General features: G+C 39.3%; 1 protein-coding gene across 1 annotated transcript; it reads right to left on the bottom strand.

Moving 5' to 3' along the window:
- Positions 1–70: 70 nt before the first annotated feature.
- On the bottom strand, positions 71–27728 carry MAN2B2 (mannosidase alpha class 2B member 2; the record flags this gene model as incomplete). The annotated part of the gene is made up of 19 exons (XM_082281630.1): positions 71–277; positions 1172–1289; positions 2144–2256; positions 2600–2752; positions 3412–3604; positions 3718–3828; positions 3934–4186; positions 5938–6129; positions 8019–8275; positions 10346–10479; positions 11367–11553; positions 12676–12866; positions 15317–15515; positions 16753–16930; positions 17938–18053; positions 19284–19456; positions 21491–21596; positions 25153–25299; positions 27591–27728. The coding sequence occupies 19 exons, from the start codon at positions 27726–27728 to the stop codon at positions 183–185; spliced, it is 3054 nt and encodes a 1017-aa protein (XP_082137756.1). The 3' UTR covers positions 71–182.
- Positions 27729–27968: the final 240 nt, after the last annotated feature.

Here is a 27968-nt window from a genome sequence, read left to right as displayed (position 1 = left end):
TAAGTAATTAACCAACAAAAATATCCACAACTCAGGCCAACAATTCAATTAAATTCAAAGTTTATTCCAAATGATTTTTTTCTTTCATTAACACCAGTAGGATGTTTTTCAAGATCATCACTTGCATCTTGAAACAAAACTTCAAAGATACTACATGTTCACCTGAAATACATCATCAAACATTATTGAACCTGAAAGTATACAAAGAAAGTCCTTATTTCCTTTGGGTGAACAGTTACTATATAGTCTTCTGAGGCCTCTGTGCTGTTGAAGAATCCTGTAAAACACAAAAGCATTGGTAATTTATTAAAGCAGCTTTACTCAAATGGACACATTATTCTACCACATCAGTTTTAACTCATCCCTTCCCTAAAAGCTAGTGTTTGAGCAGATTCTCCTCCCTCAAACTCTTAAGCAGTATAGAGCCTAAGATGCACCCATTCATAATACTAAAATATACAATCATTTATCTTTGTTTCACACACTGGCTCACATAGAAAATGTGCAATGACTTCCCAGTCATGCACTGTTTCTTCATCATGAATAAAAAGCAAGCAAGTTTCAAGCTGCAGGTCAAGTAGGGCTCTAAACTCTCACCTAGCCCATTCCAAAACCTCTGCAAGCTTTTTACAAGGCACAATACGGATGTAACTGACAGTAAGGACATTGTCCAAGCAACTAACTAGAATGGGAAATAAAATTAGGTCACCCACAGCATTTGATTTGAGTGTCAGCCCTAACTTGAATCATATCCACAGAGTCCTTTAAGCTGATTACAGCAGAGATTTTTAACTGCAGCTGTTTTTCTGCAGCACAGGCTTAGGCTTAGATAAACACAACTCATCAGCATTTGACAAAATCAATCTGTCTCACAAGTGTGAATTCAGAAAGTAGCCACCTCTATCTGGACAAAGAAAACTCCAGAAAGATTCCACGCTTTTTAACACTTCTGGGCAAAACAAGCCACTAGAGAAATACAACAGTCTAGTACTTGCAGGGAAGCCTAGTGAAATGCTAGAACCTGCAGGCTGTGACAGGTATCAGGTCTGTCATACAAAACCATAACACACTTCAAATCTTGCAAAATTTTAAAATATTTTTAACTAGACATCAAGCTTCAACAGTCAACAGCCAACAACAATATGGACACCAACCACATTATTCAACCTACTTTTGCCTGGATATTGTGCAGTCTTCCATTTCCACCGCTCCAAAGTGTTCACATCCCAGGTGCCTGTGAGGGATCGTTCTTCCACTGCTGTCACTGATCCCAATCCTTTTAGCAAAGACTGTGAGTAAAGAAAACACCAGGAATCAAATGAGAGTTTTTAGAGAATAGTATCAACTCACCAGCCTAGTACCCAGTAAGACCAGATAGAATTTTCAGCTCTAGCATTGGCCTGTTAAGTAGAGCAGAGAGACTATAAAAATCTGCAAGGTCATGCAACACGAAGGCAAATACAGATTCATGAGGCTTCAAACTGAGAAGCTGAGGTGCAGAAAGCTTCCTCTGTGTTACAGTAGAGAGTCTATTAAAAAGGCTGAAACTCACACTCCCCTTTTTACTGCAACAGAGAATCCTACACATTGTTCCCCATGTTTCTGTCACGACAATCAAAATAATAAACCCCTGCCATGGATTAGAAAGTAATCTGCTTCCATCTGAAAGATCAAATAAGCATGAAACTGAAAAAAGCAAGTACATGATGGAAGTTTGAACAACTCCCAGAAAAAAACTATAGAAAAAAAAAATGTTTTCCTTGAATCCTGTCCACGTTTCATTAATTATAGGTACAATTTGCAGTAACTAAAAAAAGAACAACAAAACAGAATCCTACCCTCTGCACTGGTTAAGGTACTGGAGGAAGTGTTATACTACCAAGAGCTCAAAAGAACCAGTCCTACCCATATTTAAGCAGATCTTCATGCTGTGCCTATGGCAACTTCATCTACAGTTAACGGCTTCTGTGTTGCAAAGCTGAGTAAGAAAAAAAGGCTCACTTCCCTCTGAGGTTGAAGTTATACTAATACTTTTGTATCCATCTTCTGTGGACTTTCTAGCACACAGGATATGTCATTCCACCAGTTCTCACTGGAATAAAAACACTTCAACTGCTATTCTGTCTCAAAGAGTTAGAGTTACCTTCAGATCTACCATCACAGGCTGAGACAGCACAGGATCCTCTCCAACTTCATACAAGTGTCTAATTCTTAGCAGGACACGACTGAAATCTGCATCACCTTGCTTCTGTTTACCTTCAAAAGAAATCAAAATGCAAACATTTTCTTACTTTAAACATAAACCCAAACTTTAAACTTTCTTTTAAACTTTCAACTCTCATCATTTGAATTAAGTTCCTATTTTTTAAAGTTAGCAAGAGGACTAATATCAAGAAATACCCAGCTCCCACTGTTGACAGGAATATCACTAACAGGCATGACAAATTCACTTGAGCAGCGAAATAATACAGCACAATCAACTTTCTTGATTAAGGAATTTAACACTGTGAATAAATAGAAGTAGTAGCCACAGAGGAGAGAAAAAAGAAAACCAGCTTATTTAAGCGTAACATCCAGCCACCTTTTTGAAGGCACCTACCCATGCGGATGCTGCGGACCTGCTCTGCATGATTAGAGCTGTACTTCCACCCTGGAATGCTCAGTGTCTGGAGATGAAGATTAGGTGGCACAGTTACAGGTGAATCATGGACTGAATTCTGCTGAAGTCGTCTGGGTAGCTTTGGTTTATCTCCTCCATGCAAAATAAAACAAAGCGAACATTAAACATCCATCACACACACAAGCCTGGCTAGGGTACTGTGGAAGGGTAAAGGGCTTTTTACTTATTCTGCCAAGGCACAGGCAAAGTAGATGACATACTTTCTCCTCCAAGGCCTTCCAAGATACAAAGCAGAAAGCAGCACGATTTTAACTGCTAGAAAAGTGTATCAGAGCTTTCCATAAAACAAATTTCACTGCAGTTAGAAATTGCTATTTCACTACCAGGCTTCAGTCTTAGTTAATAAGGCAGACAAATATTTTTAGAAGAATGACTCAACAATGGTCATTAAGGACTCAGCATCCAGGAAGCTGATACACAGTGCACTAGCTATTTTGCACTAATTCCTGTGTGAACATTTTGTTCTCATTAGATGCTTTAAAATTTATTTTCCTATGAAAGTAGAGATAATTATATAACAAGAGAAACATTTCATACACTTGGACAATATCCATGTTTGAAATTAATGCAAAGTAATTAGCAGGCTCTAAATCTGCCTCCTAATTCACTATATACTAACTTTGCCACACAGTAGGCTTGAAGTCTGCATTTACAAACTCAACAGCATAAATCAAAGCAACATAAACAAGCCATTCAGTTACTAAAGATAGCATAGGAAATGGAATGATTACCTGATAATGCTCCAAACATTACTACTGGCCTATGCTCTAATGCCAGTCCACTTGTCCGATACAAAGTATTGGTGACAGCCTTGGTTCCTAAAATAAGCCAAATTACAGGGCGAACCACTGAAGAGTCATTCAAAGTGAGATTGTTATTCAGGTCCCACTGAAGGTTGTTCCATAGTCTCCTGTGTAGCATCACCTGTATGGGGAAGGTAAATGTCACAACAGTAATCAGCCATCAGGCTTTACTTGTATTATCAGCAGCTATGAAATTATGCTCACCTAAAAAAGAAGCAAAAATTTATACGTTACCTCAACTTGTCCATTCCCTTGACTTGATACACCATGAGCTCTTTCTGCAAGCAGCATCAGCCTTGTGGTATTATCTTCAATGTAGGCAGTCTGGACCATAGGGTAATAGTTCTGTCAACACACAGCAAACCATGCAGAGATAATATTAATCCAGGAAACAGTAACGGAGAACAAAGATAAGGCACAATTGACTTCTAATTACACCTCTGTGCCTACCCGAGCCACTGTGTTATTCACATACACCTTGAACGGTCTTTTCTGCATCTGATATCCATTGTCGTCAGTGTAGAGAAGTTGTCTGGTGTTCAAATTTGTGCTTGTTCTTAGAACTGCTTCACGATTTAATTCCAAAGGCCCAACACTGTATTCTTGCTCTATCCTGTGGCAAAGCAGCTTTCCATCGTAGCCTTCTGGTACTGAATACAGCCTGGTATACACTGCATATATATAATCCTGAGAAGTAACATTGCTATAAAAATGAGAGGAAGGATACAGAGTTTATAAAGTGGAGCACTTGACTTGTTGTGACAAAACTTGCAAGGCATTCATGATGTCATCCTACACAGACAACTTTCTTGCCCATTTGCTATTTATTTCATGTACAATTGCTTTTAATTTCAATTTAACTTTCAAATATACAGATATTCAACCAGAGTAAGTGATATCCTGTAAGTTTCCCTCATGTTGCAAGTGTCAAGAGGATTCTTCATTTGACTACAAAGGTTCTGTTTTTCTCAAAATTAACAACGAATTTAAAATTTATTATGACTTCCTAAGCAACATATTTACATTGTACAGAATACATGCATTTTTGCAATCTGGGTGACATCAACTTTGATGCAAAAGTTCCGCAGTACTTTCCAAAGGTCCTTCTCAACTACAACCCCTGTACATGCCACGTAAAGCAAAGACTTCAACCAGACAACCCGATTTAAAAGAGGGTGAAGGGGTTATACACTGATATAATTTTAACACAGAAAAGTAGCTAGTTCATCAGGGGTCAGAGCAGGATTCACTTCTGAAGGACTTATTTCTCCTTTCTCTAATTTGCTTGCAAGAAAAGTATTCAGAGTTATGAAAATGTATCATTATGTCCAAGTTCCATTCATGTAAGATATTAACTTCAATATTCATTAAGTCGTACAGAACCAGTTTCTCAACGGAAGTTGCATTAAAAAATGTACCACAGAAGATCACCCTAAACAATCTCCACATCCTTCCCTCCCTCCCTCCCTCCTGCAGCAATATGTGCTTCAGAATGGGCCCATGTGAACCTCATGAAGTCCAACAAGACCAAGTGCAAGGTCCTGCACCTGTGTCAGGGCAATCCCAAGCACAAACACAGACTGGGCAGAGAAAGGCTGGAGACCAGCCCTGAAGAGAAGAAATTAGGAGTGCTGGTTAATAAGAAACTCAGCATGAGCGGGCAAGTGTGTGCTCACAGCCCAGAAACCCAAACATGTCCTGGGCTGCATCGAAAGCAGATCAGCCAGCAGGTCAAGGGGGGGGCACTCTGCCCCTCTGCTTCCCCTTCATGGGACCCCACCCACAGTGCTGCATCCAGCTCTGGGGTCTTCAACATGGCAAGCACAAGGACCTGTTGGAAGGAGTCCAGAGGAGGGTCACAAAGATGATCAGAATGCTGGAGCATCTCTCCTATGAAGACAGTTTAAGAGAATCGGGATTGTTCAGCCTGGAGAAGGCTCTGGAAAGACCTTATGGCAACCTTCCAGTACCTGAAGGGGACCTACAAGAGAGCTGGAGAGGTACTTTTGACAAGGGCACATAGGAACAGGACAAGGGAAAATGGCTTTAAACCAAAAACCAGTAAGTTTAGATCCAGTAGTAGGAAGAATTCCTCTGAGGGTAGCGACACACTATTGCAAAGAAACTGTGGATGCTCCATCCTTGAAGGTGCTAAAGGCCAGGTTGGATGGGGCTTTGAGCAACCTGGTCTATTGGAAGGTGTCCCTGCTCATGGCAGGGTGGTTGGAACTACATCTTTACAGACCTTCTAACACAAAGAATTCTATGATTCTATGATCATAGAACTATAATAAGATCTATGAACTTCCTCAGCAGTTCATTCAGCAGATGTATGATAGTTCATCCTAAACAGTACACAGAGCTCACTGTTTAGGAGTAACTGTACAGAAGCAACCACATACATATCTCAAGAATTAAACATTCCAGTGAAGGGAAGCTGTAATGGTGGTGTACCTGTAGAAATACTGCCGTATCTCTGTCATCAAGCTTCCAGACATAACTTCCAACCCCACTGCTTTTGATACTGGAACCGCTGAAGCATTTGGAGCAAATAAGTAGTTATCTGAAATGGGTCCTTTCACTGTGTCTCCATTTACATGGTACTCAAGGAACTCCTGGGTGAACTGGACAGTCTGGTTAGTCTCCCTGAGAATCCACAGAAGAGTAAATATTATATTACTTACAAACACAGTTTGTACGTGATAAATGCAAAGCTGAACTGCAACAGGAATGAGGCTGGAAATCTAAGGGAAAAAAAATCTGTTTCTTCACAGTGGATTGATTTTGTAAGAGTGGGTAAATGAGGACAGCAAAGAATTAAAGTGCTTCCCATTAAGATAATTGTCAGTGTGCAAATAAATGGATTTTCTATGTAATTTTCTATTTTTGTAGAAGAGAACCATCTTATGATCAGACATCATTTATATTACCTCGTTGTTTTGATGCGAGAGTTGCTACAGGATTAAAACTGCCCATTTTCACAAGAATGAGGTGCACTGCATTAATGAATAGTTAGGTTAATTTAACTTTGTAACTAGGTAAAATCAGCATGATGCAAGTTTCCATGTTTAACACTGGTAACAATAAAATCAACAGGGTAGCAACATTTACAATCACTCAGTACCTACTTATCTCCTCCTCTCTCCACTGAACCTTACAGTTTAGCTATTCATGACTTATTATCACCATTTTTAGAAAGTCATATGAAGGCAATTTAAGGTGCTGCTCTCAGCTACCTGCTCTGCCTTTGGCAACTTGCTGTGAAAACAGGAAAAATCACTTCATCTAGCATATAAATTTATACTGCCAAACATTTTATCTCGTGTTAATATAGCTACCCACAATTTGTAATGACTGAGGAGAAAATATCCAAGTGTTTTCTACTACTCCTCTTATGAGGCACTTCCAGTTCTAACTGTTGCAGTAGAACTTGGAAAGCTTCACAGTTGAAGATCCCAATTTTTTTTAACCTTTCCTCCCATTCTGACCTGTGATGCCTCATCTTTCCCATTATCCCACTGCAAACTTTCTGAAACTCAAGCATTTTGAGCTTGTCTGAAGGCTTGTGAAGAAAGTATCTCATTTCTCCTGCATGCTGAATTCCAGCTCTTGCTGCCTTCCAAAGCAGTATAGAGAAAACTGGAATCTGAATTTAGATTTCTTTCTTCTGCACTACATGTCTTTTAGAATCTGGAAACAGTTATGATCTGGAGCCACTTTGATAAAATACTTACTCCAGGGCTCTTAGTTAAAGTTCATCTATACTTTTAAAGCTGATTTTCAATATACTGGACAACAAGTTCTTGCTCTAGGAGGCAGAATTATGAACAAAACCTCACAGGTTAAAGAGATCTAGCTATCATCACACCAGTGTCAAATTTTCCATCAGTATGTAACAGCTGACAATCTGAATCTTGAGCAGGCAAAAAGCAGCACAACTGCACTGAAGCTGAAGAAATTGGGACAAATTGCATCAGCTGAGAAAGACCATCTGAAAACTCCACATCTCACCTAAATCTTGATAATTCTTTCATTTTATCTGCCTGATTAAATGGAAATTCCTTAGTTAAAAGTTTCCTTTCAAATAGTTTTGTAGTTTTCTACCACACAAAGAGTGATATTGGACTTGCAAAACACTATTCAGTAAAAGTAAGCTCTTGCTTTATCACTTAAGGCTCATTGTACAGCCGTAGTGTATGTGCTTAGTTAGTAATTTTTAAAAATGCACATTCATAACCCTCTTTCATTCTAAAGTACACTAAAACTCTGCTGATATACTACTTATTACTGTGAAATGTCATCTGAGACCAACTGCAGAGTTAAATAGGGCAACATCACAGAACTAATACAGAATCACACCTATGCTAGTGTAAAAAGGAGGGCATGTGAAGTAGTGATAAAACAATTATAAAGACTGTAAAGAACATTTTGTTAGTTGAGTCTTGGAATTAGGACACAATACAGTCCTTGGACTTATTTTTACAAAGTGTTTTACAGAATCTGAAACATTATTGAAAACAAGCAGGCAATCTCACCTCTCTGTAATGCTGTGCATCAGGTTTGTGTTTTGGTCAAACACGATCTGGTAGCAGTTGTTAACCACAGGAAACAACTGTCGACCTTGCTGATCTGCACGAGTTAAGTCTCTCCGCTCATACTTGATTGATCTCCCAATAAATGCAGACTGTTTACCATTCAGGGGTTTAATACTGTATTTGCTGTAGCTCAGACCACTTATTGCAACTAGAATATACAGATCATAGGTAGACTGGGATTCCACCGAGCTTTGAACCTGTACATTAGCATACACAAAAATGCTTCATTACAGAAAATTAATTAGCAAGGCAATTACCTTCATGTGTTGTAAGCCCTAAATTATAAAAATTAGCTTCTACTTTAATAATAAGTTTCTAAACATGCTGTTCTTATAATTCTAAATTATAATGAAGATCCATGCTGCTTTTAATTGGAAGCCTGGTGAACTTGGATTAAGCTGAGCCTTTCTAGTGAAGGAAAGAAAGTCACTAAGCAAATTAAAAGGGTTATTTTAATGTGAACATGGAATCATAGATTTAAGATCGCACTGCAAAATATCTATATGAACAGAAATAATCATAAATTAAATTGATCAGTCAAATGACAGAAAAGAGACTGAAACACAAGAGACATGACTAGTGCAAAGTAAAAGAAAAGTCATGACGAGAGGAGGAAGCACCAACATGCACCCTCACCTTAGGGAAGGCACATGGAAAGGAGGTAGAAGCAGCTAACATCCTTTTGAACAGTAACACCAGGTTATGTAATACTGAAGTACCTTAAAGAACAGTTTTTAATCATCTTTCCATTACCTGTATCCTGCCCATTAATGTTACATACTTTAGTACTACTTTTGATTTGGAGAAAGAAAATGGGACTAGATAAACTCTGAACAGATCCTATGGACAAAGAGGCTAGCTATGACTAACAAGCAATGCAAGCAAGCTGTTTGCACCTTCACACTGTGGGCTGACATATATCCAGTTACACCACAGACAACCTAACAACAGTGGCATCAGCAGGATCTACTCCCATTCTCTCCCTTCACTATACAACTCATACACATGATGCAGAAGGCAGCAGAGCACTCGCCAAAGCTTCAATTCCTCTCAGCCACATATTCACATCAATGTTCTGAGCTAAAGTTTTCTTTCTCTCAAAAGGAAGGAGTGTGTAATATGAATGCACTTTTGAACTGCACATACTGGAATTAAAAAGACCCCAAACCACCCAGTCATAACTCCTAAAGAGATTTTACTTAGCCTCAAGTGACTATCCACATGCATGTAAGATAATTTCCAGCTCTAGACAAATAACTCTAGAGAGTACAGATCAACTTGGTACACACAGTTTGCCTAAGAGAAGGGCAACTTGCCTTTAGGGCGTCCTATGTCCTGAATAAATGCCTTGAATACAGGTCAATCTCACCTTTGTATCTTATGGGACTGAAGTAATTCAGGCAGAATGACTTCTGGGATGTAAGTGACTGACAGGCAGAATGACCATACGCAAACCCAAAGAGCCTGATGGTTTCAGATAAAAGCAGTATTTTCTTATGCCATCACATGTACATATACAGGAACAAGGGATAGCTGCTGTACATCACTACCTGACTACAATGTGCCTTCATGCATGGTCACAGTCATAAGCCACAGGCCACAGAAACTCTGTCCAGCTGGCAGAATTTGCTGAGCTATCTGGAATCTCAGGGACAGAGGGAAGCATCTGGAATTGCCTCAGGCCTCTTCAGGCCTTATGTGCAGGAAGCATTCCTGGAGGTTTATCAAGCCACTGATGATGTTGCATTCTGTACAGCAGATGCTCCTGAGAAAGGCTAGTGCTAGCTTTCACTTGAGGCCACTTTCTTCCCTCCCAGGGAACAGCTGGCTGTGTCTTGGAGCTTGGCTATGACAGAATGAGCTGTCAAATGGCAGCTGACTGACACCAGTTTCTAAGATCTACATTTCTTGATTCTCTTCTTCTCCCTCCCCAAGGCAATCTGTCAATTGTACAAACAGGGCTGTCAATTATAAGGCAGGGCTTCAACATAAAAGGATTTATTTGAAACTGTGTTTTTTAGAGAAAGAAAAAGAAGGTAAGAAGCACCAGGTCACATACAGCAGACATGAAAAGGACAAACCAAACACACTAGAAGAGCAGCAGGACCTTTTGGACAGTAAAAAAAGTCTCTCTGATGAGAAACAGGCAAGTAAAAACAACCCTTGAAGGACAAGCAGGAAAATCCCATTTTGACAGGAGGTAGGATCCAGTCAATGAAAACTGACAAGTGAGAGGAAAGTAACAGAAAGAAACAAAGTTGAAGTACCTGTGCTGGTACAGAACGTCCCAGTTCATCATATACACTCACTGCCTCACTGCTGACAGAAACCGTGACAAAGGTAGTGATGTTCCATGCCAGTGGGTTATAGACAACAACATACTGGTCAACATCTGTAGCCCCTTTGTGCATGCAAACAGACAAAACTACCAGTCACTACATTATGTATTTTTAAAATGTGATATTAAAAAGTATTTGAGAAATCTGTCTAGGTACAACCATCTTAAAAAAATTTAACATAAAACCCTGCAGTAAAACTTTATAATTGAAAAAAGGAAAACATTTTATAGTCCTTCATAAAAACCTCTTCTGCTTTATTCTTCTATTCTCTGCCCAATCAAAAAAGACCATGTATTCAGAATATGGCACCTGAGTTGAATGTAAATGCATTCAGTGAAAATAAGCTGCTTACCACAACTCATTGTCAAGCAGTATTAACTTTATCAGAGTTACACAGAAGATCAAATGAGAAGCCTAATTTAAAAACAGCCCTGTAAAAATCCAAATCGGTCTGTTGCACAGCCCACGGCACTGCTTACATCTGACAGTTTAAAAAGTTTCCAAAGTAAAGATAAAAGGGAGTGTACAGTCTTTAGAACAGACTTCTTAAAAACCCTTTTACATTTTTTACACAAGCTGGCAGTACATTATAGCAAGAACATTTCTTGACTCTGACTGTGCTCCTTATCATGTAATGCTCTGTTGCAGAGTAACATTAGTTTAGTGACTACTCCGATCAGCACCTCTTCCTCCCGATTTTACATTTGAGGTCAGAATCTGGGAGCCAGGTCTAATATATGCACTGAGGTAGGGTTCTGCCTAACAGCACCTGAGAAATCCTGGTTTCTGATGCTTGATAGCTGAGAGCTCAGGTCTCATAAAGCAAACAGGATTTTTTAGTCATGGTTCACAGAACTTAGATGTATGTAGTATGTTGACTGTTTTGGAGGAAAACATGATAGCTTTCATAAGGTAAGTTTGAAAATTGGAAAAGCTATGTAAAAAGTACCTGGTTTTCCTGGATCTTTTGTGTAAACAGAAGAATAGACCTCTCCATTTTTCTTTGCATTGTTGATATCAAGGATTATGGAAGCCATTAACTTCTTTACGTTGAACATTCCATACATCAAGTTACTCATGTACATGTCCTTCACCTTGGGAGACTCCGTGCCTGTTATACCATCGTGGTGCTGCACCTTATATTTAAAAGTAATTGGAAAGGTGCAACAGATGACAGCTTCAGGTTTGCATTTGTATTAACATAATAGTCAACTGAAGTTCAGACACTAAACTCAAAACAATAAGGGATTACAGCTATATTCAGATTCACATTTTGCCTACTCCAAATTCCTATATGAGATGGTCAAAGACAAGATGCATACAGATTTCCCTCAATATGCATTCCACTTTTAATATACTGAAGTTACATCTTTAGAGGAAAAAAACAAACAAGTTACCAAAACCAAGAATGAAGCAAAAATACTGTAACAAGCCAGGTTTTTCATTTCCTACTAAGATCTGGTCATTACCTTAGCAGACAAAATAATTATTGCCAGCAAAAGCACTGAGGACTGTAAATGGTTAATGATAATCACTTCGCTGCTGAACTTTCAAGAAACAAATCTGTCCTTCCTCTTCTAACTTGCAGAAGTAGAGATTACCAGTAGTTTTCAATTAGTTCAGTTTTTGTTTGGTTTTTATTTAAGAACAATTTTGTAAAAAATAAAACTAACATTAAGAAAAGGAATTTCATATCCAAAATTTGAAACCGTATACTACAACTTCCTGAAGGGTAGTTGTAGTCAGGTGGGGGCTGACCTCTTTCACCAGGTGACAACTGACAGAACGAGAGGACACAGTCTCAAGCTGTGTCAAGGGAAATACAGGTTGGATATTAGGAAAAAGTTTTTTACAGAAAGGGTGATGAAGTGCTGGGATGGACTGCCTGGGGAGGTGGTGGAATCACCATCCCTGGATGTGTTTGAAAAAAGACTGGATATGGCACTCGATGCCATGATCTAGTTGAGGGAGTAGGGCATGGGCTGGACTCGGTGATCTTGAAGGTCTCTTCCAACCCAGACATTCTGTGAATTCTGTGAATACGCTTTCACTGGTTGAAAAAAACATTTGCCAGTAATCATATCTTGAATGCAGGGTTAAGGGGCTGAAGTCATGTTTCAAGACAGTTTTTTGAAAAATTAACAAAATTCCACAAACTTAAAAGCAACTTTGAGACACTCCAGCTGCAATGCTTATGCAAACTTCACATTAGGAAAATAAACATTTTCATTCAAATTAGAAAATATATCAATCTTTACCTCTGAAACTGCCCATCTAAGACTCTGAAGTTGCTTTAGAGCCTTACATTTGCAAATAGAACCTTCTGGGTGTTTCCGGACATACTGTGTGAAAAAGGATTCTCCAGCATAAAGCAGTGAACTTGCTCTTCTTGCGATTCCTTTTAATGTGCTCCGAGAAGTGTAAAACCCAGTCCATGCTTGGAATGGCTCTGTTTAGAGTTGAACAGATACAATACACATCAAAATACCACTTCATTTATCACTTGTTACTTATTACACTACTACTGTTCAGTTTCCTACGTGAATCCTCCTCGGAGTTTACACAGCAGCCATTAAGTAGAAAGGTCATAAGGTCTACAAAGAAACCCAGCCAGGAACATGCACTTTGGAAAGCTATCACCTCTCCTACAGGCCTAGTAACATGCAAGTTTGATACAAAGCCAGTACCAACCAAGTTAACCTGGTTTATGGAAATTTCCTCCTTGTGGATCTGCACAAAAGAATTTTCAAAGTTTCACTGAAGCATATATTACTATTAGTTGTTAGATAGATTATAATCCTTGGTAACTGCTTGATACACACACTCTACATTTCAACCTCTTAATCAAAGGGATTTAGCTTAAATTTAATTTCCTCAAAATGGAGTAGAAATAGTGATGATGACTCCAAACTACTGCAGCACTCCAAACTACATCAAAAGATGCCCTCAAGTGGTTACTGGAAAGTACTTCAACATTCCATTTACGTTAATGTTTCAGTATCCCACAGAGTGAACTAGGGAAACAAATACTTGTTTTTAAAACCTCCAAATCACTCCTTACGTGTGTTTGTTTGGGGGCAATTTCTTTTAAAATACACTTGTGATAAATAGGTTTTCCAGAAAAAAGTTGCAGAAAGTGTTTTCTAATGAGCATGCATGCAACTGTAATAATCTGCTATCAGCCCAAGATCAAAGGCAACAATTAGAAAATAGGATCTTTTGCTCAAAAACCATCAGGACAAATTATTTTTGGCCTGAAAGGTGCTAGAACTTTCAACAGAATTAATTTCATTTTAGTTTTCAATGCTACAAGCAGAAGAACCACATGTACGTATCAGCACAGTACAATGAACGCAGAGTAGAAGGAAATACGTATCTGGGACTTAAAACTTGAGTTTCTGTATGTCATAAGTGACACCGAGCCCAATAAGTGACTCATAAAAAAGGGCATAGCAAGAATAAGAGAGGATTAATCATCAAGAAGCAAAACAGTATGTGGGAGAAAGTGCACTCAGAACTATACTGCAATTGCAAGGCACAGAAAGTCATTTGGGGAAAAAACTACATCTATGTGTGGGCACCTACCTGGAACATTGAAGGTGCTGCTATTATGCAAGCTAATAGCAATTGACTCCTGCAGGTAAATTATGCCAAAAGATAAAGGAAAGAGCCCAGATGTAAAAGGATATTAGCAGTTAGAACTGGCAATGCTTTTATCAGCAAGTTGTTAGGTATGACATGATCCCTACAGGGAGGTGAGGAGTCAGTCCATGCAATGATTCACAGGAAGCAATGGTTATTTTTATTCATTGAAAAGTTAACAAGACACATTACAGAACAGTCTAAAATACACATACACAGCCAAAAAATGTGATTAAGCAGTGGTGGCTACAATTACACAGAAAGGTGTTTTAATGAAACCAATGATATTTTAATAATAAACCAGGCAAGAAAATAAATTAATGAGTTTAGAAACGGAGAAGTTGGCTGTGTCTTCTCTCTGCATACTTTGATATGAGGTCTAAACCAGTAAATTTATTGGAGAAAAGAATTAAAGGGATGTTGGGTATGGCATGGATTTTTTCATATTTTTCTCATACTTTTCAGCTCTGCTTGAAAAGCTAAGTTAGTGCAGCACATAAGATGCAAGCAACAAGGAGCTGCAAAAAACTTCTGTAACACTGTATTATGAAATTTCAGAAATACTGATGGTATTTTTACTTTTTGAGACTGCAGTTATAAGAGAATTCTTTTCTCCCCCAGAACTTCAAACTGTTTTCTTTAATGAAAAACTGCTTTCTTTCTTCTACAGTAGACTTTAGAGTTTCATCTACACTAGTATTTTGTTTGGATCAGGTCATCCTTACCTAGCTTTGCTTTTATATAAAAGATTAGGTTTGGAGTTCACAAACTGGTTTCCTGATGGATGGAACAAGCATTAATAGGCACTTGAGCCTATATGACCAGATTATATATTTCCTGCAATCGCTTAGAGTGTGGACATCAAATCCTCAACATCGACTGTTTCACTTTGGGAACCCCCATCCCACTGTACTAATGCAGAAGTACCCCAAGAGCTTTCAGATTGCCTTGGTCCCTTGGTTACCTGTAGCTTCTTCAGACATTCACACATCACTCCACGTCACATTTTCCACCTCTGGTATAAGCTGTGCATAATTCAGTTCTTTCAAACAGTAAAAATGGGACATTGCTCTATTTGGCCACACAGTCATCTTTTTTATACAACTAAGTTGGGATCAACTTGTCTGTTGATGATGCCCCATAGAATGAACAAATCTTATAAGAAGGCATTTTTCTTCTTTATTTCTCATCTTCTCTTATTAAAATTTTACATATGTACATCTGAGGCAGACATTAGGCAGCTGTGAATTTAATTACCTGTTGAATATGGAAGAAAGTCTTGAGAGTCCCGAGTTTCCCATGTAAGATTCCTGCTGTAAACCGCTTGGAAGTAATCACTGACAGTGGCGTACTGGACAGTCACTCCAAACTCACCAGAATGCTTGTTAATATAATCCACCAGCAGGTCCATGTTAGAGTACTGAACAGATGCATTAAAGAACTGTTTGTCACAGCCCTGAAATTCCAAACACAGAACAGCCAAATGACTTTGGGTCACATAATTAAGGAGGATAATTTTTAACACTAGTCTGTATTCCAGGGTATTTATTTTGATTTTGACTGCCCATATAACTGACATTAGTTACAAAACTGTCAAGACTGGGTAGGTTTACTTGCGCAGATCATCTGTAATCACAAAAAATAATGAAAAAGCATAGAGTTTTAGAACCGTATATTCTCTCTACTTCTTTACATAGCACTATCACAGGCACAGAAACCCAGAAGTTAGAGACTGAAATTTTCTTACATTACTGAAAAACTGTGGTTTTGGATCTAAGTATTAGGGATTTATTTGTACTATTCAAAACTTCTCCCCATTCCAGCATAATTTTCACTACAGCACAACTACGGAGTGTTATATTCTACTTCTCACTCTCTACAAAAATAATAAACACAATATAAGCAACAGTGTCATAAACACAGGAGAAAAACAAATCAGTGACTCAAAGCTGCATCAGTCAGAAAAAGCTTTTCTTTGCAACAACAGATCTTCTGGTGAAACAGGCTGCAAAGAACACACATAATCCTTTAACATTGTAATTATGAGACCTACAGCATCCGTAAAAATTAAAAACCAGACAGTATGTTCAGTTTAGGCAAAGTTACTCTTTCCTGAGGAATTGAAATTGGCAAGAGCACATCAGTGCTATGTGTATATGTAAGATGTAATTAACACAGCATGTTGCCAAAAAAAGTGTTTAGATGACCAAGATGGGACATGCTTGCTTATGGTTCTAACTAAAATACCAAGACTGTATAAGAAAATGATTAAACATCTGTTAGAAAAGACCATGGCTACCTAATATGTCATACACTTTCCTATAATGCTGTAATTTCTGTTAATACAGAGTTCTGTTGGCTAGGCAGTTATAAAAGGAGATCATTTAAACAGACAAAGCAAGGGGAGAAAAAAGGAAGCAATACTGCAATATATAGTTTCACAAGAGGTTATCTTTACAGTTTTGTTACATTTATTTCTATATTGAGTAGGGTAGAAGAAGGATAGACAACTGACCAGCTGTACAAGGAAACTTTAAATATCATTACTTGTCAGTCATTTGGACCATAATTATTAGAAAAACACTATGTCAGATGGTTTGTACCAGCATTTCTGCAGTACCTATGGCAGCAAGTACCATCGCCCTCCAGTCTGTAAGTGCCTCTTCTAAAGCACTCACTCCTCAGACACTTACCCATGGCCACAACACATCCCCTGTCCGGAACCAGGCTGCCCTCTCCTTAATGTTTGCCACCATGGTTTGTGCATACAGGTGGAGGTTAGCATCTGTAACAGGGAGACTCATGTTCGGATAAACACCATCTTTTGGTGGATCTGGGAAAGTTGCAAGTCCATTCCAAAAAAATCCTGACCTAAGCAGAAGCAGAAAGCAGTAAGTTGTAAACAGGATTTACTCAACTGGGAAAAACACATCAAAAGGTGCTGGTATAAAATGTACATACCCAGGGAATAAGAGGCAAAAAAATTCAGTTTATATTCATTGCTAGTATTTAGATTTAAGCATTTATTTGGGGGTAGAGGTAGGGGGAAGACTCCCCAGTTTTCTTTCAACACCATGCAACTTTTCAAGTCCCTGCTGCTTGCTGGCATAGAACAAAGGAATCACAGGACAAACCAGCAAGCTTTGTAACAATGAGGATGTTCCCCCAAGTAGGCTTCATTTTCAAAGAGTATTTTACTGGATAAGCTGGTAAGCAAAATAAAGTTTTCAAAAGTTCTCAGATTTCTTCACAAAATAAATGGAAAATTTTACTTGCTTTAGTTTATACACGGACAATATACACAATCTCAGCCCAAGATAATGCTGAAAATCTCCCATAGAAAATCAATTAGCAATAGCCAAGTCCCTGCTGAGCTTCCTGGAGCTTTTAAATCTTTACTTCCAGAGAAAAAAGACCCTAGTCCTGCTTTGGACATTTTCCCTTTACAGTAATTATTTTTTTTCACATTTTTATTATATTTTTTTTTTAGTAAGGACTGACATTGGAAGTCAGTCACTGTATTTTAAGCAGATGAAAGCCATGCATATATTTCAAGCGTCCTGGTGTAAGAAAACATTATTTTTCAAGTCTGTCAATATTTAGAGGTATTTTTAATGCCTGTCAGTAGTAAGTGGCACTTTTGAGAATTCCATTGTTAGCTACTGAGCAAACTTAATTTATTATGGTGGAAATCTGGGGATGCTTAATAATCCTTACTCAGATCTGCAGATTCTAGACATCTCCTTGACCTACCACGGGTCAGGAGAAAGCAGCAGGATACTGTTGAAAGATAACAGTCAAATAAAAATGCTTAAACCCCAATAATATAAACTCTCAGAAGTGAGCAACATTTCTGCATATTTGGGAAGTCTTCGGACCTGTTTGAAAAAGGTAATTGCGATGGAGTACAGTAGCTGTACTGATCCATAACATGGGTGAAGATCTCCTGTCTTTCTGATAAGGAAGGAGAGCCCTGCCATACAAACTGAAGCCTCTGGAAAACAAAAAAGGTAAGAAACCATTACCCTTGACAACATGCACAGAAATACATCATTAACAACTTAAGACTTCAGAGTTCTCATTTTCCCTTCCACCACTTTTAATACTTCTAAGTGCTTTTTCTGAAGACCAGCCAATGGTACCCCAGATATACATAGGAGGCCACATCAGGGCCTCTTTCCATTAGAACTGATGGAGAAGGAGAGAAGGCAGCACACTGCCAGCATACTAAAATCCAGAGATAAGCCTGGCTTATCACAGCCATTACACCTCACTTGTTTCAACGCATGTTGAACACCTATAGGCTAGAAAAGATCCAGATGTAGGCTGATTGCACTTTAGTCGGTGGGAATCAATGTTTAACCAACTGAAGTAGAATTTTACTGTTTTGGAAGCCTTCAGACTGTTAAGGGCCAGAAAAAAGAAAAGATAGCTGGGCGAAGATTGTCAAAAGCTCATAAAAGATTTTAATAGAAAGGAACTACTGCAATTCATTACAAATACAAGGTGGTAGGTCCTGGCTTCACTAAATTCAACATGAATTCTGTTTTCTTCAGAGACAGTTGAGCTTTAGCCAAGATTCATAAAAACTGCCTAGTGCCCAGAATAGAGTAGTGAAAGCCCCTCATTTTCACATAATGCAGGGAGTAAAACTGATCAGGATCCAACACTGTGATATGAAAAGCATTTACTGTGGATGGGACACTGTGCAAGAGAAGGCAGAACATGAAAGAAAACCTGAATTCAGCAAAACCATGACTAGCTACCACTTTAACTGACCTAGTATTATTAATTTTACAGGCACAAATATATGTTCCAAGCCTGACAACACTGTGCCCAAACATACACATTACACTTAAAACAGCTCGCATAAAACCCAACAGATCCAAGATTTTCTCAAGGAAAGCAGAAACTCCTTCTAGATGTCTCTGGTTCAAACACTCACAATTCAGTGTCCATTTAGACTTGCCCATATGCCCACATTTTGTGTCTTCTTCTGGCTAGACTACATTTTACCACTGACCAGAAGGTAATGAAGACATTAACTGACCATGTAACACAGATTTAATGTTTCACCATTACCACATGAAATCAGCAAGTCACTTTTAGATACGAAATACCTCCATTTTATTGCACAAATGAGAGAGATTCTTATCTTAATGTCATGGTTCAGATTGCTGTAAGTACAGGCCAGCCATGGTTTCATTCCTAAGGGTATTTTTACCTTGTTTTTCTGCATGTCAGCCTTCAGATCATAGTCAATGCGAGAAATAAGATGAGCGTTGAAACCAGCCAGAGCAAAAAGAGTTGGTGTTGTAGCTGAAGCTCCAAAAGGATCAACATGCCAAGAAAACTGAGGCCTGAACCCAAAAGTTTCATACAAAAATCCATGACCTTCTGCAAAGCAAAATTTATTTAGGTTAGAACATTTCTAACTAATTTCTAATTTCAGTCTCGTATTAATGACAAAGGGACAGGGAAGCAAGCCATCCACTAAACAAAACTAACATGAATATGATTATCAGTCATATGAAAAGAGCCAAAAGTTGATAGAGATCTTGATACAAGATGTTATTTACAACTAATGTTACTAATTTAGTTACTAATGTTACTAATACAGAAATGAGTTTTGAAAAAAGAAACCCCCAAACTAGAAAGCCCAGACAATAGAATAAACCCAAAAAAATAATTTAAATGAAAGTGAAACAACCAGGAAAGCAGAAGATTTTATTTGGAACTCAGGTATATCGCACTTGGATACTCATGATTTAAAAAAAAGGAAAAAAGGAAAAAAAAATTGCAGATCATTATTTCATAGTTACAGAATTATGGTCAGAACTATTTGAAAATACGATCATATCTTCCCTGGTTTGGAATAACTCCATTTCAAATTTTAAAATCACATTTGAATAAGTGAGGCTGCTTTTCACTTCATCTATTGCATGCTTAATATCTTTCCTAGCTAAAATATTCACAGTGTGTGTAAGTATTCTGATGGAGGCATATTTGAAGCAGAGTTTTCTAGCTCCTCCAAAACACTGGAAGTCTGGACAGACTAGAGAAGACACGAAATGTAGATCCCAAATGTCTGCACTGGCTTTGTCTTCTCAACTTGAACTCCACACAATCGAAAGATACTTTTTGTTCTTTGTACCTACTCACACTTAAACTGAGCAGAGTGCTTTCAGGAAAAACAAACAAGAATTTTAAAATACATTAATACTTTTGTTCCTGATGAATAAATTACCAAACTTGAAATTTCCTTTTTTTTAACAAATATTACTTTTACACAGAATGAAATGTTAAATTAGAAATAATGTATTTTTCAGCTAACTCAGTGAATAGAAAAGCTGTGTTTGTGTTTAACAAAAGGACTCTTCAATCACTATTAGTATCTTATTTGGAGAAGTCCTCGGTTCAGTGTTCTAAGCCCATAAAGCAACCCTTAAACCTTTGAAGCAATCAGGTGAGAGCAAAAAACAGTTCCTCTCCTCCTCTCGGCCAGACCGCACTGAGGTATGGAAGCAGCTGCTAATCCTGTGCTCCTGATAAACACTGACAAGCAAGGAACAAGGCCAGTGGTGCTGTGCAGTCAGATTCAGAAAATAATAGAAGTGTTTCTGTCCCTTTACTCTCCCATGTAGAGAGCTGCCTGGGGCATAGCCCTGGAGCAGGCAGAGTTTCTGCCATGGCAGCTGGTGCTAACACATCCCCTCCCTGCTACTCCCTCATGGCATATCACAGATATCTCTAGCACAGTGGTGGCACCAGTTACCCTGTTTCTGTTTGCATTAACCAGACAAACTTACGTACTAAAAGACTCTTCAAACCATCAGATGGACAGGTGTAACATACAAATAGCCAAATGCAGAAGCTAGGAGATCAAAATGGCATCTCTCGGAAATACACACCTATTTCTAACAGAAGATGATGATAATGATTACAAATGGGGGTTTCTTCATCAAGAAGTCTTTCAACCAATTTTAGTTGACCTCACTGACATTCCATGGCCCCCATTCTGCAGAAGACCTTGCCTAAACAACACAACTTCCCCATACTCTGAATTGCTACCAGGTATTTTCTTGAGGAGTGTTTCATACTCTCAATTTCACCATAACCATCTTCCCAGAAACTTAAGCTCTCAAAAACACACATACAAAAGGCCTCTGCTCCAAACAAGTTCATACCTGACAAACCAGCTTTTGGTAACCTTGGTGCTTGCTGCAGAACTGTCATATCAAAAGTAATGGGTTTTTTTAAGCAAAGATTTTTATATGAATAACATACCAGCAAGCAAAAAATAAGAAATGCTTTAATCAGTTCTTAAGAAGTCAGAAAATAGTAGCAATTTTGGAGTGGAAAAATGAAAACCAAACAAAACCTCCAAGGACATAACAATGAAAAACAGAAGTTAAATGCAAATATGCATACCTGTCAACTGTAAAATTTGATCATCAATTAGTGTCACAGCTTCATCATGCATCACTTGCCCTCCAATGACAAATTCCAGTCGTCCCTCCTGAAGCAACTGATGGACCTACAATATTGAAATTAAGGCACAGAACAGAAGCACCATTTCAGTCTTATCCAAAAAGGCTGCAAATTCATTTGATACCACAGCACATTACCTAGGCACAACATTTGTCAAGAAGGCGTCCAGGACAAAAAGTGGGATAAAAGGCTGTCTGTACCGAGTGCTATCTAAAGGAGAGTGAGGGGGGGAAAAAGCATTCCAATGTGCAGCACAGTGCCTTGATTTATCTAGCTTACACAGAAAGCAGGTAACAGGAACAAAGAATGCACTGCCAGGTAGACACTGACCTTTTGGTGTTTCTCAGTAGTGCTGTTACTGTGCCTTTCTATACTGCCTGAACACCAGACACTGCACTGGCAGCAGCTTGTAATCCTGCCTCAAGGCAGCTAGAGCTGGGGATTAAAACAGAAGATACTAATGCTTCTCCCAAAATCTTCCTCCTGCTGCATCCAGCTTGGCTTAGCAAAGGCACTTGGTGGCTGGATGAGGGAGCAATATGCAACTCCTTGCAAGCAGCAATGGAGCCCCAGGCAAGCACTAATATTCAAGCTCCGAGGGTTTCCTTTAGTTGGAAACCTCGATCTGTGGGATCCAGGAGAGAGACAGAGCGTGTCCTCACTCTGTTTGTGGATACAAACATCTCTCCTTTACTCTGTACACATTTATCTTGCCTTTGGGGCACAGACGAGTTGCTCAACTTGTGACAGAATGCTTTATTAAGAAATAGTTATTCCACAGGTTTGCCTGCCTGAATAACCCACTGCTAACCTTAATTTCTCATCTTTTTCCTAGTTTAAAAACTTGTCACCTGCTCAACTTTTGGTGGTGGCTTTTTGCGGGGCGGGGCTGGGTTTTTTTTTTGGTGGGGGTAGTTCAATCTCAGCTCCTAAAAACAACAGGTATGTTGACAAGTACAGCCTTCAGCAAATGCTGGATGGAGGGGGGAGTGGTGTTTGGAGGGAGAAAGGAATAGTCTATGCCCCTTTCTAAAAGTGTCAGGAGTCTTCTGGTTTTATTTTAGTTACTTCACTAGAAATTCAGAGATATCTCAAACTTCCAGTAAGTAAAGTTTATGCAAATATGTATTTTAATCCTCAACTTTTTTTTTTTTTTTTTACATCTGTCATGTAGGATGCCATTTTTAGAGCTATTATGTTTATTTTCCCAGGAACCTTCAGTGTCTACGCAGATAGGATGCCAGATTGTCAATTTTGATTATAATCATTTCTCTCCTTCATAATGTTGTGAAAACGCTTCAGGGCTCAGCATTCCTAAATTAGTTCCAGCCGACTGTGGTGACTGATTAGCATGCTGGGAGACCAGATAACTGATATCTGGTGTCAGCACAGAACTGGCCCTGACCTACATGAGAAGAATCTGTGATTATTATTCCTCATTTGGATGGATGTCCAAAATTTACCTCTGATCTGAACTTGGGGCCACAGAAATGGTTTTTTAATGTAAGTTTTGTGGAACCACTAAGAGGCTGGAAACACAAGAAAAATAATTCAAGTAATTTAAATAATATCCAATCTCCCTCCTCCCAAAAAAAGAAAAGAAAACAGTATCTGTAAGGACAAGCACTTTTTCTGATCAGAAGGGGGCAAAAGGAAGGAGGAATGGAGGAAACAGATGCAGTGGTACTAGAAGCAGCAGGCTGCTACGGTGTTAGAACATATCTGTGATCCTTGGGACCATACTACCATCAACTCATGCCTACAAACCAGACAGAAATGGCTACACATCTTTTTTTCCCCCTAGTTAAAGCATCCAGATATCAACCCAGGGTAAGGAGGTAGGAATGGTTCACACAAGAAAATTCTGTGTAAATAACATGTACCTAGAACTACAAGGTTCCTATCTGGCTGAATACTGCGGCAGTACATTTCACTCTTACATATTCTCTTGTCTGAATTGAGAAACCAGCTTCTGTACCCAGGCCATACCTTTTACTAGTTTTTAATGCTATAGTTCCAATCCAAAGCAGACACTTCAAAACAAACTAGAATTAAATCCTGCATTCCAAGTAAACCACTAAATGATGAAAAAAAAAAAGGGAAAATTAAAACCAGAGTGCCTGTGCTACAGAAAATCATTAATGCTAGAGTTCAAGTGGAAAAAGCAGGGCAGTAACTAGAGTGACCTAATTTCAGGGACCAATATTTGCAACTTGCTGATGTTAAAAACATATAATTTATCTGCAAATTAGAGATTCAATGCTAGACACACAGGTTTAAGAGGAATTTAGTTTTAACCATTTTAATTTTGAGAGAAGAAACTATAAACTAACTAGAGAACTGGCTATAAAATGTGTAAAAGTAACAATTACAAATAATTAGGCTAGGAGACTAAAGCCCAAATCATAGGTACTAATTTTTGCACTACCGAGGTCAAATGTGACACACATTACTCTTCTGGATTCCACATAAGAGCTACTAAAAACATGGGCCTCGACTTTAAACATAAAGCATAGCACAGCAGCAGAACATACTTGAAATAAGATCAACTCACCTTTGAAAGTTGGAGGACTTTCCTGTCCTTCTACAAAGCAGTTCCTATGCTATTTTCTTCCCCACTTACAGTACAGTTTTCTAATTTAACAAATCTATAAGAAAATTGTCCTACAACAGGCAAGTATGGGCAGAGTGCCCCCACAAAAAAACTGCCTAAACCCAGCAAAATGTCTCATGCAAAGATCAGCTGTGCACAGGCTGTTATTTGAATAGTGAACGTAACAGAAGATCCAGAATTCAGTGAAGGGCTATGTTAAAAAACCCAAAAACCAGACAAGAGGTGTTGTTTTTACATGATGCTTCAAACATCTATAAGTTTAAACAAACTGAAATATAAAAATTTGCAAATAATATGCTACTGCTGTTTGGACCCTGGTAACAAAACAGACCACAAAGTTCTGAGTAAGTACCCATGGGAAGCTGCACCCATACACCCTTTGGTTCTGGAACCCAAAACAAACATCTACACTGCAATACATAACCAGCTGCTAGGCTACCAGTCCAGTCTTTGACTCAGTGTGTTTGTTTCATGTCAGAGGAAAGAAGAATTGACAAATAAAACTTCAGGATAACTTTACTAGAAAAAAATCACTGCCATTGAATGTACAGTCACCACTTTGCTATACTGCCCTTGTTTACAAATGGCAGGGTTTTGGGCAGTACTTAACTGGAAAGAACAAAAAGTTCCTTCTTGTGAGCAGTGTTAGGTGCCAGATGTTTTAACAGATATTGGTGGGGCCTGTTTCAGATTTGCCCATATCTTAAAGTAGTGTGCCCTCAGATAAGTAAGTCGCCAATGAAACAAGAACTGTAAAGTGTAAAAAATCTTCAGTGCAAAGGTTACCACCTCCTACTGCTCTAATCTATGGCTGGGGTTTAACCTCTTGCAACTGCCTTTAGAGTTAAGTCCTTTAAGTACTAGATTCAGAGACAGCTTACACGAGACATGGGTAAAAAGCAAACGGTGGAGTACTTTGCCCCTATTTGTCCCCTGAAAAGAGTGTGACATCTTTGTTAGCAGGAAGCATGGCTTTAGTGCAATTTACCTGCTGCTTCTGCGCATCTGTGGCTACCATATCCCACCAGAGTCGAAAGAATTCCTGCTCGACGGCAATAAATTTGCGCTGTTTTCCTTTCATTAGCTCTTCTATAACAGTTGTGTAGACATTTGCTGCGTAAGCATGCATACTTTCCTGAAAGAAAAAAAAAAGTAAATAACCTCTGTTTTGCTTATATTAAAAGGGCTGTTTTGAACATTCATTGGGCTTGAAAAGAGAGATACCAAAACTTCACATTTGTTGCACACTTCCTTTGTTCCCTCAGAAAGACCGAGTTCTGACTATATACAGCCTTTGGCCCTTCTGCTTCAGAAAACATCCTCCTGACCGGGGACCTAACTAGATCAAGGTGCAGCTTCTCCCAACATCAGCACCAACACAGGCTTTCTTTCTGACACACTGGGGACAGCTTACCAAGTCCTCATCGCTCACCTTAAATCACTGATGCCATGAATGATAAGACTTTGCACCAACATAGTTAAAAACCCCAGATGCACCATTTATTCTCCCATTCCAGCTCTTCTATTGATGGCCTGAATTACCAGAATTGCTTCTTCAGAGTGGGGATGACTCTGCTGTGCATTACCAGTACAATACAGTGATACGTATACTGTAAATTATACTATTATGAAAAATAACTCCATTTGCTTGATGTTTTAGGATAGAGTAAAGCCAAGCTGGTAAAAGAATCTCAGAATGAGTTCAGCTGTTGACACAGAAAGATCAGTGAAAGTGTGAGATTTTGTGCATCTATCCTATCTTGCTCCTAGAAACACCTCTATTCCAGAATGAAGCCTATGGACTTTTTTTCATACCAATGCAAATATGACAGCTGTACCCATCAAATAACCTACCACAGTGTTACATCCTATGCTAGGGTATCAAATTAACAACACCATGTTAATTTTGAAGTTGTGTACACAAAGAGATACTTTTTGTACACTTACCTTGACCAGAACAACTTCTGTTGACCAGATCCAGTCTTCCACCTTTTACTTAATTTTAAAGCGATAGACAATGTCTAAAGACAACAGCCAACATCCTAGGATTTCCTGGGGTGTCTGTCTTTCCTTGTAACAAAGCTATCTGCGTGTTATAGGGGTTATTTTATACTAACCATAACACTTATCTACTTAAACCACTGGTACTTAAAAACACACACCACAAAATGTACATCTTAAAGTGGTTGACACATAGATCTCTTCCCATTGAAAAACTAATGGACATGATATGTAAAACATGAATCCATAGTTTCAATTTAGGTAAATTTCCTACATGAAAATCACCATCTGAAATATGGAGATAAGGTAATCCAAATCAGAAATTAACTTTTCCAAACCCCTTGCTTTCCACAACAGAAATCCAGCCATCTTTGTAAAAATGCTCATGCCATTAGAAAAAGGAAAACATTTGAGTGTAGCAGGAATGGTTTAAAATACTGTTGGGTTTATCTAAATAATTTCTTCCCCAATTATTTTTCCATTGGTTCATAAGGTGTTTTAAAAACCAAGATTATTAGATACTTAATACAATGTGAAATTTTAACTACGGATTTTAAGTTTTAGTTTTGTGTTCTCTTATGCAATTTCTGAATATGAGTTTGAAGTATTAAAGGAAAAATTAATTAATCTTTTCTAAAAAGGGGAGACAAAAATACATGCACAGCACAGATACCTAGGTGAGCCATTAGCTCTTTTTCATCATTAAGGCCTAATGCCATTTCACTCTAGTTAGTGAAGTATCTACAACATCTTTCACACATAAATGAAAAAAATTCATACTAATGAAGAAGAATTCAGGATTTAGGATTTTAAGTAACAAATGTAAGAGGTACTGATGCCCCACCTGATTTATTTGGCACTGCATCTCATGTATTTAGCAAAAATAAGTTTGCTACTATACTTCAGAGGCACTAGGCTCCAACCCCAGCCCAGCCATCGAGGACCTGGGATCCTGCTCTTCCTCTCTTAAGAAATGACAGAAGGTTCTCCTGGGATTTTGGCTTCGTAACAAGATAAAGACCATGAAAATCTGCCACATAATCAAAACGCCATCAAACAGAATTAAGATTTTCCTTAAAAAAAAAAAAAATCCATCAGGACCATCCTGCAGAACCTAGGCACGCACCAACCCACAGTTCAAGGGCACAGCTCCTAGGCTAACCATGCCTCCTCCAAACAAGGATCCCGAAACACCAGAGGATGGAGGACACACACCAGGGCAGACTCGGCAGCACCGGCCAAGGATTTGCGCGTTTCTCCGCAGGGAGTTCGGCCGGGAGCCGGCAGCGCCCCGGGAGCCGGCAGCGCCCCGGGAGCAGGCAGCGCCCGGCCCCGTTACGCGGCTCCGGGCAGCCCTGCAAGCCCGCGGGCGGCTCAGCCCCGGCCGCAGCGAACCCACCCCACCCGTGCGGCGCCCCGGCCGACCTGCACCGTGTACACCCAGCCGACGTCCATGTGGCTGTGGGCGACCACGAAAGCCCGCAGCTCGCCGCGGCCGCCGGCCCGCGGTAGGAGGGCGAGGAGCAGGAGCAGCGGCAGGAGCAGCGTGCGCGGGGGAGCCATGGCGGCTGTGGCGCTCCCGCCGCACTTCCGCGTCCCGCGGCACCGCCTCCCGGTGTAGAATTAAATAAATAAATGAAATAAGGGGCAGGAGTTCCCTCTCGAACGGGAGGGTTTTGAGGCCCGCGGGGGTGACTCCGCCTTAGCCCCGAGCTGCGCTGCGGGTGCGCGGCATCGCCGTAGCGGGGAGTGACGGACGGAAACCGCAGCCCCCGGGTGGCTCTTGCTGACAATTGCGGAGCT

The sequence above is a fragment of the Coloeus monedula genome (assembly GCF_965178545.1).
Source record: "Coloeus monedula genome assembly, chromosome: 5".
NCBI classification, from domain to species: Eukaryota; Metazoa; Chordata; class Aves; order Passeriformes; family Corvidae; genus Coloeus; species Coloeus monedula.
The sequence above is the reverse complement of the archived record's forward strand: the minus strand, read 5'-3'. Positions and strand labels throughout refer to the sequence as shown.